The following is an 11655-nucleotide window of genomic DNA, read 5'->3' as shown; positions in this document are numbered from 1 at the left end:
CAGGTAGAGGAAAAAGAAAGTGAAAATCCTTGATGGGAAAAAGGTATGTTCTACTCAAGGAAATGAAAACAGGAATTTAGTGAGTGAGCAAAAGGTAACAAGAGATGAAGTTGCAGGGTAAAATGTAAAATTGGAAATTGTAGGACTTGGTTAGGTGATTGAATTTTATTCCAAGGGCAGTGTGAAGATATTTGTCATTTAAAAGGTGAGTGGCATGTTCTGACTTTTTCTGAGGTCTCTCTGATCACTCTTGGAGGAAATGATTGGATAAAGTCAATGGTAGAGGTGGGAGACCATTAGAAGGATTTGACACATTTAAGGAAAAAGAAAAGGAAGATTTTGACAGGGTTGATGCCACAGAAATAGGAAGATGTTGATAAATCAGGATATATTTTAGAGACAGGCAAAGCTGGGCTTCTTGATGGATTGGATATGAGGTGAGGATAAGAGAAAGAAAAGAGCTAAGTTTCTGGCTCAAACCAGTGAGTCAATTAAAATGCCATTACTTGGTAAGGGACAGAGTAAAGGAGGAATATGTTTAAACAGAATAATCAAAATGTCAGTGAAACATTAAAGAGAAGATGTTGAGAAGGAATTTGGCCTATGTCAGCAGCTGGGAAAAGCCTTTGCTCCTCTATTAGGTTCACTAAATATCCTGGGTACTCTCTGTGTGTGTCAACATATTCATTTCCTCTGTCATTCTCTCCTCTTTGTAGACTTTCTCAGCCCTTCTGTGGTCTCATGGGATATCTTGCCACAACAGCCAAAAGCAAGATATGTGTATGTCTACACAACTTCACCCGCTTATACTCAATTAAGCTTTCTGTCTGATTCTGTTGGATGGCCAAATTATTGAGCACTGACAATTAAAATGTGGGATGCTTTTTTGTTTAGAATATTATCTAGTGTGGAATTTTAAACACTTCTTTATCATAAATATCACTATGAAAGGGAAGATGTAAAAGAAGAGTTCTAATTTCGTTAGGCCAACAGCTAGTTTATGTTTCTTCTTATCTGATTTTCTTCGGGCTGTGCTTACTTGCATTGTTTAGACAAATGGAAACAAGGAAGCTGGAGTCAGGCCGATTACTAAATGAGAGTAAATATAGATGTTGCAAGCTCCTGAGTCACTACATTTCCCCTTGTGATATATGCCCTCGCTTGCAATTGCAAACCAACGATTTAAAAGTTTTATCATCATGTTTTTGGGAAAAGCAACCAAAATTGCATTAATAACTCCCACAGCAAGATGACTTCACTTTATAAAGTTCTTTATTTGGTTCTTGCAATTCACAGGATTGGTTATCTGAGATTTTGAGGGGTGTGACATGGTGTTTAAATATTTGTTTTGTGGTCACTTGAACTCATTTGTTTTTGTTTTTCTTTTAAATTGGGTTTTGGAGGATTCTCTTTTCAAAGCTGTTGCTCTCTCCTGGGATTTTTCATAGCTGGTATGTGGAATTTAATCACATCAAGCAAAATGCTTAAAATAAATGTTATCTTCAGAATGTTAAAAGAATTCTGGACTGAAATTATTACCAGAGTTAAGATGACCTGGGTTCCTAAACTTGGAACTTGTGTGTGAGATTCTAAAAACTGCAACAAAATGTCAAGCTATCTCTAGTTACTATCCCACCAACAGGAGAGATTGATTGAGCAACCAAGATAAAGGTGAGCATGTTGATATTTAGTCCAGAAATAGATGAGATGATGTTAGATTTTGTGCCTGGGACAGAAAATTGTCCTTTTAATGAGTAGGTAGACTTTCTCAGCTAAGAGATAGGTTCTCAGTTATTAAGTCCTTCTTCATTAAGAGACTATAGTGAAGTACGTGTTTACGTGTACAAACTTCCACACTAGCAGTGTGGCCTTGTGACAGTGACTTTACAAATAAGACTTAGCTTCTTTTACTATAAAGTTAAGATAATAATACTTCCTTTGTAACATTTTTAAAGATAAATAAGATAATGCAAGATGTGTTTAGCACAGGCTTTGCATAACGTTGACGAAGAAAATACTGGCCATTATAATTACGAGTAGCAGAGGCTTTTCCTCCCAGCATTTTACAAATACTGAATGCTGTAATTTGACATTTTTTTCCCTTAAGGACTTTTCAGGCTTTTATTTATTTATTTATTTATTTACATTCTCTTGCATCAGAGTGAGCTATACATACATACGTATATATATATGCAATGATTAATCACATATGAATGCAAGGCAAGTAATTCAAGTCCTTCATATCCAAAAGCCTTTATCCAGTCTGATTAATTATTCAGAGACAGGAAGTCAATTTCCTCATATGAATATAGTTATCTTCATTGCCAAATCATCTTCTTTCTCTTCCATATTTTTTACTGATTCTTTTCCTGTCTCACATCTGTGTCACCAACAAGAAGACTTTTACATTATTGTTTGTTAATCTGAGTTGAGCAACCTCGGGTTTGATCCAAAGGAAAATCTGCTACAATTTAGCCTCCTGCTTTGTAAATCTCACTTTGCTCTTTTTGCTTGCTTGGAATGCTTTCTACAGTGCTTTTAGTTAGACCTTCTGACTGAGTCAAATCAAATTCCAAGTTTATAACGTACTATGTATGAATGCCACATTATTCTTTAATTGAAAGGTTGGTTCATGTTCAGTGTTATCTTTAACTTAGGTAGAGATGTGAAGTTATTTTCCAAGGTAGCATGCAACTCAGGTCACTAACCATCCATTTAACTCTGTATTTGAAATCTGAGGTAGATTTCATTATGAAACATCAAAGGCTTTCCTCTCTCACACTTTGATAACTACTAGGGAATTAATTCTGGCTCTGGTTTATCCCACTTTCCTTCTCTTATAGAGTAGAGTTAAAGAACTCTGAAGACTGGAAGTAACAAAAGATGAGCACAGAGTGAATTGTAAGTAATCCTACTTGGCTTCTCTCTTTTGTCAGATTTCCACCTCATTATTTCAATAAGTTATAAGTTCATTATAGAAAAAAAATGATTTCATTTGGTATTATTTCATTTTAATCTTATTTTTGGTCTTTTAAGATCCACCAATTGTGAATCTACTCAGAAGCATATACTTTTTCATTTAGATTGGCTTTAGCTGGGTGGTAGTAAAACTTTATTATGTGATTTTCAGTTTTAATAGTACGCTAACACAACACAAATGTATGTAACACTTTTTTTGTTTTCACATCTCTTTCAAATATATGCTACCACAGATAAGGAGTCAAAAGATCAGAAAGTCATGATGAAATGCACAAGGACATGAACACTATCAAGTTGGTTCACTGTTATATCCCCAGACCTACAAAGTGCTTGAGACAAAGTCACAATAGGTGCTCAGAAAGTTGAATGAATGAATGAATGAATGAGAAAACAGTATCATAAAAAGTAAGTAGTAAAGCCAAGAATTAAACTCAGCTCTTCTGATCTCAAATTACGTGCTCTTTACATTATAGTATCCTGTGAAAATTTTCAGTTATTGCCTTTCTGTGAAGACTGGCCAATCACACAACTTTGAATAAGGATGACGATTTGTCCTTAATAAGGAAATACCTTTGAATGGTTTTAGAGAAATTCTGCTTGTACTTTTAGAGCTAAACAAAGTCAGGTTAATGAAGAATAATTATAGACAAAGTAGAACAGAAAACTTTGGGCTTAACTACAAAGTTATAACCACAGTGTGGAAAAGCATAAGATTCTATGAGGTCTTACCATAAAAAGTAATGAATTTTTTTTTTTTTTTGGTTTTTAATAACCTCCATATTTAAAAGTCATGCCATAAATAGATAATACATCTCAACTAAATATCATCAGATGTCACTACAAACACACAGGGGCTCCTCTCAGCTTGGGAGAGCCAGCCATGAACATCATTTCAAAGGGCCCTTCCTAGAAATTGCAGATCATTTCAACTTTATTTTAAATTATCAAAGTCAAACCAAGCATTTTTATGGAAATACAGAATTTTCACAGCAATTTTATATGCATATTTCACTCCAGAAAATAAAATTAGTTTTTATGAGTACTCATTTAAAGACAGGATTTATAGTTTCCTAAAATTATAAACATATTTAAGCCCATGAGGCAGAATAATGTTCAGAATGGCCAATTATACATCTGTCAAGTCTGTAATAAAATTTAATGCATTTGACAAAAAGCATTTGACAAAATATATATATTTGTTACTTGTTAATTCCCTCCACCAGCCCGTTTGTCTTCCTTAGGCTGTAAACTACATGAGAGTGGGGAAACCATTTTTGCTTATTGCTTTGTCTCTAGAGTCTATAATAGTGTTGGGTACAGCACAGGTGTTCAATACTTATTTGTAGAATGAATTAGTTACATCAGAGAGCCTATTCAATAGGCTTTGGAAAATACTTTTGCTGTTATAACATTAGACTCTATTAGAGAACAAAGAGGTTATAAAAGCCTCAGCAAAGATAAGTAGTTCAAATATAAATTTAATTAGAAAATATATTATTCTAATCAAAATTGCATGCAGTCTCATCTTTGAAGAGCAAATAACTGGACATATTGAACAGTATTATATACAACTGCTGTAAAAGGGAAATCCTACTGTGAAACCTCAAAAGAACTGTTTTATTTTATTAAAAGTAATGTATGTTTCAAAGGTTTTAGGAAGCTAGTTCTTTCACTGACAACCCTCTTAACTCATTAATGTAAAATCTAAATTGTTCTAATACACAAAAAAAGATGCAATCTCTTGCTTATGCTAGCTAAACTTGTTTCAAATTAATTTCTCTCTATTCTTATCACTGCAGGTATATCAAATAGATGGCCACATCCCACTCCTTTATCATGTCCCTTACTAAAGTAACTATGCTGGTTTCCATCTCTTTACATTTGGCCTAAATTTCCTCTCCCACCAAGATTTTACAAGTCACTAGAATAATTTTCTACTATTCAAAATCTGAATGTGTAAGTATAGAACTTGTGATTTTCAAAATACTATGGAGAATTTGCACATTTTTCTGCATAAAATGTTTTTACAATATGATGGCAAATATTGCTTTCTTTCAACTTCTTCCCTCTTTCTATACTGATTTATTTATTAAATAGATTGTCTCTCATCTATCTATCTATCTATCTATCTATCTATCTATCTATCTATCCAGTTTGCCATTACATAAATACAAAAGTAAAAAATAATTCATCATGGGAAAGGGGAGTATTTGTTAAAAAAAAAAAAAATCAGGGGACACAAAAGGGCAGGAGGACTTGCTTTTAACTTATTGCATCAATCCAGTAGAAAAGTTGAGAGTGGCAACAAAGGAGGAAAAAAGGGAAGAGACCAAAACTGAAGGTAAATGAGATGGAATTCACAAGGCTTGGTAACTGTGTGTGGTTCTGAAAGGAAAGAATCTAGAATGACTCTCAGCTTTCTTGTTTGAGTAGCTAGAATATATGTAATATAATTCAAATAGGTAATAAAGAAAAGAAAGCTGTGTTTAAAGAAAAGAATAACTCATATAATTATTCAAATAACCACAGGGAAATATCTATTTCCTAACAATAATGTGAATAAACACCACTTTACAGCCTCACAATATTTGTATAGTTTTTGGAATTGTAGCATCTATTTCATTTGCCTGAAAGGTGAAGGACTTATCCTTATCCATTTCAATTATTTTTCTTCCCTCTAGATAACTTCAGCAGTCCAGATTCAGTTAATGGATGGAGAAATAAGTCAGCAGTTACTGAATTCATTTTGCTGGGCTTGTCTAGTTCTCAAGAACTCCAACTGTTCCTTTTCTTTATCTTCTCTGTGTTTTATGGAGCTGCTGTGCTGGGAAACATCCTTATCATCCTCACAGTAATTACCAACTTTCACTTGCGTTCCCCAATGTACTTTCTCCTTAGTAATCTCTCCTTCATTGATATGTGCCAGGCTACATTTGCAACTCCCAAGATGATTTCAGACTTCCTCAATCAACACAAGACCATCACCTTCCAGGGATGCATGTCACAAATCTTCTTCTTGCATGTCTTTGGTGGTACTGAGATGGTGCTTCTTGTTGTCATGGCCTATGACAGATACATTGCTATTTGCAAACCTCTGCACTATATGACCATCATGAGTCTAAGGGTGTGCACCATTCTGGTGGGGGTGTCCTGGGCCATTGGCCTTGTACACTCAGGCAGCCACCTGGCATTCACAGTTGATCTGCCTTTTTGTGGACCCAACAAAGTAGACAATTTCTTTTGTGACCTCCCTCAAGTGATCAAGCTTGCCTGCTTAGACGCCTATGTTTTGGAGATCCTGGTGCTCACCAACAGTGGCCTGCTCTCACTTATCTGTTTCCTTCTTCTGCTCATTTCTTACACTATCATCCTTGCTACTGTCCATCACCAAGTTTCTGGTGGAATGTCCAAGGCACTCTCCACCCTGTCTGCCCACATCACTGTTGTGGTTCTGTTCTTTGGCCCATTTATTTTCATATATATTTGGCCCTTTGAGAGCTTTCCAATTGATAAGTTTATCTCTGTGTTTTTTATTGTCTTCACTCCTCTCCTTAACCCCATCATTTATACACTGAGGAATAAAGATGTAAAGGAAGCTATGAAGAAGCTAAGGAACCGACACGTGGGTTCCAAGCAGTTCTTTTAAACAACACAGATCTTTACTTCTCGGTCTTTTGCAGAGACCATGTATGATTGTTATCCATGTGATTCTATCACAATTAGTCTTTTGCTATTAGAAGACTTGAAAATGGTGATCTAAATATGGTAAATACTGGGCAGAATCTCATATTATGAATACCAATTCCTGTATTCTCTGGCTTGCCTTATCTTCCCTGAAGCATAGCTATGGTATATATTAAAACTCCTAAGTAGTCTTTTTGCCTTATATAGGCTTATTTTAAAATATCTCTTGTAGCATTTTTAAATGAACTCTACATTAAAGTAGATTTGCTAACTCATCTGACCCAACTAGAGTAGCATAGAGAACAGTTTAGCATTATCTGAGTTAAAAACAGAATCTGTGTTACCATGTTAGGCTCTATGAAGTCTCTAAAACTGAATGCTCCTCTGCCTTTATCACTTATAGCTCATAAGCTCATAATTATTCCAGCTACTAACTTGGGTCTTACAAATAATGCAAAAATTCCACATTCAGAAATAAGGCATTATGTTGTATAAAATCACATCTGTATTACATTTATCATTTGTACTAAATTTTAAAGACATCGACTACATTGTAGCAATTATGTGGCTGAGTTTTGCTGCTCTGGCTTAGAAACAAAGAACAAAACATCAGAAAATATAACTAAATCCTTAGTAAAATTACAACAGAACTCTTACGCTCTCTGGGAGAAATGTCACAGCATTTATATGCAAATTTTCTTTATGCTTTATAATAAACCTTCCAGTAGTTGAAAATCACTGCAGTATATCTGAATAGTCAGTGTTTTTGTTTGGTTAATTTTACTGGAGAAGGAAAATTTTAAAGTAGCCACAAAAGCACATGCAAGTAATCAAAAAATACATTCTATTCTTCTTTTTTTCTCAAATTTTAAGTGAAACTTCAGAAGCATCCCACCAAATCATGGGAAGAATAAGAGAAGAAGGACAAGAACGTGGTTGATTGATTCCCTTATCAGCCACAGGATCTAACACTGTCAATACTGGGTGATTTAATTTATGCTCTGTTTGTATTATGTTCAATTCAAATATATAGTTTTTGAAATGAAGATGTGATTGTGTGTTTTGTATTTATGGCTTAGAATAGATTATAAGTTCCTAAGGCAAATATTGATCTATTTTTTACTATATTTGTCAATGTTCCAAATGTTTAAAATGCAAGTGCCACAAGGGTGATATAATTCATAAAACATTAATCTTCAGGTAATTTAAATTTTCTTTTCATACAAATGAGGCATTTGGAGTTATGGGTTAGAAAGCCAATGGAAAACTAGATTGTCCTTCTCTAATTCTCAGAATTTTATGTGGTTCATTGAATTCCATAGGACTCTAATGTTGTTTTCACATTTAGGTATCCATATGTAAGGTTACTTACTTGGATGATACTTTAATAAACTGTCATTGATTAAAAGTGGTCTGTAAAATATCACTGATGGGTTTCAAAAAAAGAGGAAGAAGTCATAGTCCCTTGTTAAAGAAAAGCTTTCAGCTTAATTAGCTGAGCAATAAAGAAGTTCATAAATAACTGGAAATATGCAAAGTTCATAAATAATAGAGGCAAGTGAAGGATTATTTATTAATAAATGTATACATTCAGTTAACAGTCTCATTGTGGTAAAGTTCAGTCTGCTCAGCTCAATGCAACTCAATGCATTTCAGCATTTTTTTTCTCCTTCCTTAATCTATGCCAGACACTATGGACACAGAAAAGAGAGTAAGGAAGATCCCTGGCCTTGTGGAAATGACTGCACATTAAGAAAGCAGGGAATCATGTAGGTTTTGAATGAAAAGGGGCTTGCTCTGTATAAGGGTTCCAGAAAGGTAGTGCCAGGAGAGAACATTCATCTGGCCAACCACCAGAAACCTCGTAACTTGATATTCACTGAATGGATTTGCTACAGTTCAAATTATGGTCCACAGAATCACGGACTCAGGAACTCTCAAGCTGTTGATAATTGCAAGAAATGTGAAAAAGAAACTTGTTAAATTACACTGAAAATTATAATTGTCAAACAAAACATATAATCACAATGTTGTGACTGGAACAGAAGCCAAATTATTAGTTCTTGGTTTCGGTGAATCTATGTTAAAATTAAAAGTTTGGGTTACATAATTGGCAAGTGTAGGGGCATCAGACTGATAGCCTGACAGAAAATCCTCACCTGGACAACGTTGGGATGGGCTCTGTTATTTGTCTTAGTGACTCTCTCTCTTATTTTTCCTTACACTCAGGACTGGGTCTAATATTTCTACCTCTCATCAGGTTAAAAATCAAGTCTCACTGACCTTGAAATTGGTCTCATTCAGAGCTGAAATTTGTTCTCCTATATGCTAATAGAATTTAACTTTCAAATGACAACCTGATTTCATCATTTCTAAAGTTTAAGGTCAAATATGAGCAGTAAAAGCAAAGAACAAATGTACACATACTAAACAGAGTAAAAAAAACCAAGTTAACAGATAATAAACATTTAAATCAAAACAACAGAAAAATGTCATTTTTCCCTATCAGATGGACAAAGAATTAAATGAAAGAAAAATATTGAATGGTACTGAAATTTTGGAAATATGCAGCCTCTAATTTGTCAAAAATTTTAAACAATTTTTAGAAAGCAACATTGTGCATTATCAAAATATGTCCATACTTACATCCCAACAATTTTATTTTTAGGAGTCTATCTCAAATAATTAATCTCACAATTCTGTAGCACAAAATTGAATATTCATATATATTGGAGATCCTGGATTTTATAATACATTTGGTCCCTGTAAAAAATTGGTGAATGCAAGTCATCAAGAAAAAATAAAACTTGTGCTTCCTTCTGTTCAAGGGGTCTCTGAGAATAGAGAATGATATTTATTCTCTTTTCTGGGAAAACAGTCCTCTACTCCCTTAATGAAGCCAGCATAACCTTGATTTCAAACTTTTACAGAAGTTGTATAAGAAGGGAAAATTATAGGTAGATCTCACACACAAACAAAGATACAAAATTCCTTACAAATAGCAAAGTGAATCAGTAATACATATAAAAGGAGAGTTAATACTAAGGTGTTTCATTAATAAATTAAATTATATTTATTAACTGTACTGAGTCATGTGCTTATTTACTTAACCTTGGAATATTATTTACAAATAGGTGTAGCAAAAATGGAATACTATGTGACCTAAATGTCACAAAAGGAAGAAACTAAATTTTACTCTTTTTAAAAAAAGGTTCTGAACACTCATGAAATTCTTCATGGAATAACTTCATGTTCAGAGGAATAACATCAAGTTAAGATTATCCAGGAAGACAAAGTTGGTCTAACATGGTAACCATTCAATGAAATTCACAACATTAACAGAAATAAAGAAAATACATGTTTGTTTCAATAAGTAAAAATAAATTGATAATAGTCAACAATCATTGTTGAGAAAAAATCCTTTTAGCAAACTAAGAATAGAAAATGTCTGGCTGAAACTTCACCATCTAGGCACAGATAACATAAAGATCCCTGAAAATGACACAGTTATCTACTCCATCATCTGGGATAGCAGTTCAAAAGGGAAAAAAATCAATAAAAATAAACACAAAGGGAAACTTGGAATAGAGGGAGGTGGTGGTTTAAGGTATATCTGATTCAGAAGGACTTAATTAAGTTAGTTGAGTGGATCCCAAATCGATCTGATCATCAAAGTCAGAGATCAGTATAACAGTTTGCTTATAATGTGTGTATGAAAGGAGAATTCAAACACAGGTGGAACTAAAGTGATTGATTTCTGAGCTTAGAGCCTCTGTCCAATAAATCTGATGGGATATATTCTTTAGGAGATAAGGGTAAAATTCTAAATCATGTAACTATAAATATTTATAGGAAGAAGAGCCTCATATTTCAAAGATAAAATTTAGCTCTCAACCTAATATCCATATTTAAGCTTTGATACTAAGGTGTTTCATTAATAAATTAAATTATATTTATTAACTGTATGGAGTTGATAAAAATCATGTTCTTATTTACTTAACCTTGGAATATTATTTACAAATAAGTGTATCAAAAATGGAATACTATGTGACCTAAATGTCATAAAAAGAAGAAACTAAATTGTTACTCTTTTTTAAAAAAGATTCTGAGCACTCATGAAATTCTTCATGGAATAACTTCATGTTCAGAGGAATAACATCAATAGCTTTTACACATTTTTGGCTTGGAATGGCAAAAATATAATACTATATTGCAAACTACTATCAATTGAATTAAAATATGAGCTTTCACTTGAAATAGAACAATTTCCAAACAGAAGTGAAATGGTATATACAGAAAGGACTGTCTGATCATAGCATGGACATAGTGTGTGGGGATCTCGACATTTATATGTTTGGTTCTAGCAAACAGCCAGAAAACAATTGCTTGAGTTGACATTTTTAACTCAAGTTTATTGGTTAAAGTCCCTATGTTCTATACAACACATTGTAACACTCTCATTTCATTGTTGTCTTCATGTTCTTTGGGCCATGCATCTTCATCTACATGTGGACGCTAAGCAGCTTCCCTATACCCTGAAGAATCAAAAAGTAAAGACAGCTATGAGGAAACTGAAGAATAGATTTCTGAGTTCTAACACGGCAACCCCTTCTCACTAGTTTCAGTTTTAACTTCTAATTCCAGGGAACTTCTGGTTTTAACTTTGTAGGCATTAACTGCCACAGTTTTTCTTTACAGAGCAATGGTCACAATGATCTGCTAGGCCCTTATTTTGGGACTTATTATCAAATTGTAACTTCCAAGAATTTGTGACAGCACAGGGTAAGAGCATTTGGAATAACTCTCATCTGTATGTTCAAAGTGCATTTTCAATTTCAGAAGATTAAGTGGACAGAAACAATTTTTTCCAGAAGCAAAGACTATCCATACAAATGCCAGGAGTGATTGTTCAGTTAGGAGATTCAATGTTAATACCCCTTTAATCAGAAAAAAGGAAAAATGAGTTACAAAAGGAAGAGTAAGTAGAGGGAG

The 11655-nt window shown here is 33.8% G+C and overlaps 1 protein-coding gene across 1 annotated transcript; it reads left to right on the top strand.

The window, feature by feature from the left end:
- The first annotated feature begins 3334 nt into the window (after nucleotides 1–3334).
- On the top strand, nucleotides 3335–11282 carry LOC119533443 (olfactory receptor 4K1-like). Its single transcript, XM_037835482.1, has 4 exons — nucleotides 3335–3384; nucleotides 4779–4935; nucleotides 5661–6565; nucleotides 11205–11282. The coding sequence occupies exons 2-4, from the start codon at nucleotides 4932–4934 to the stop codon at nucleotides 11280–11282; spliced, it is 987 nt and encodes a 328-aa protein (XP_037691410.1). The 5' UTR covers nucleotides 3335–3384; nucleotides 4779–4931.
- Nucleotides 11283–11655: the final 373 nt, after the last annotated feature.

The sequence above is a fragment of the Choloepus didactylus genome, chromosome 4, assembly GCF_015220235.1.
Source record: "Choloepus didactylus isolate mChoDid1 chromosome 4, mChoDid1.pri, whole genome shotgun sequence".
In the NCBI taxonomy this organism is placed as follows: Eukaryota; Metazoa; Chordata; class Mammalia; order Pilosa; family Megalonychidae; genus Choloepus; species Choloepus didactylus.
The sequence above is the reverse complement of the archived record's forward strand: the minus strand, read 5'-3'. Positions and strand labels throughout refer to the sequence as shown.

Bases quoted from the DNA above. Each gene is read 5' to 3' on its own strand.
- LOC119533443 (XM_037835482.1), top strand. The intron at 6,566-11,204 runs GTAAAGGAAGCT...TATACCCTGAAG, and splicing joins ATACACTGAGGAATAAAGAT to AATCAAAAAGTAAAGACAGC.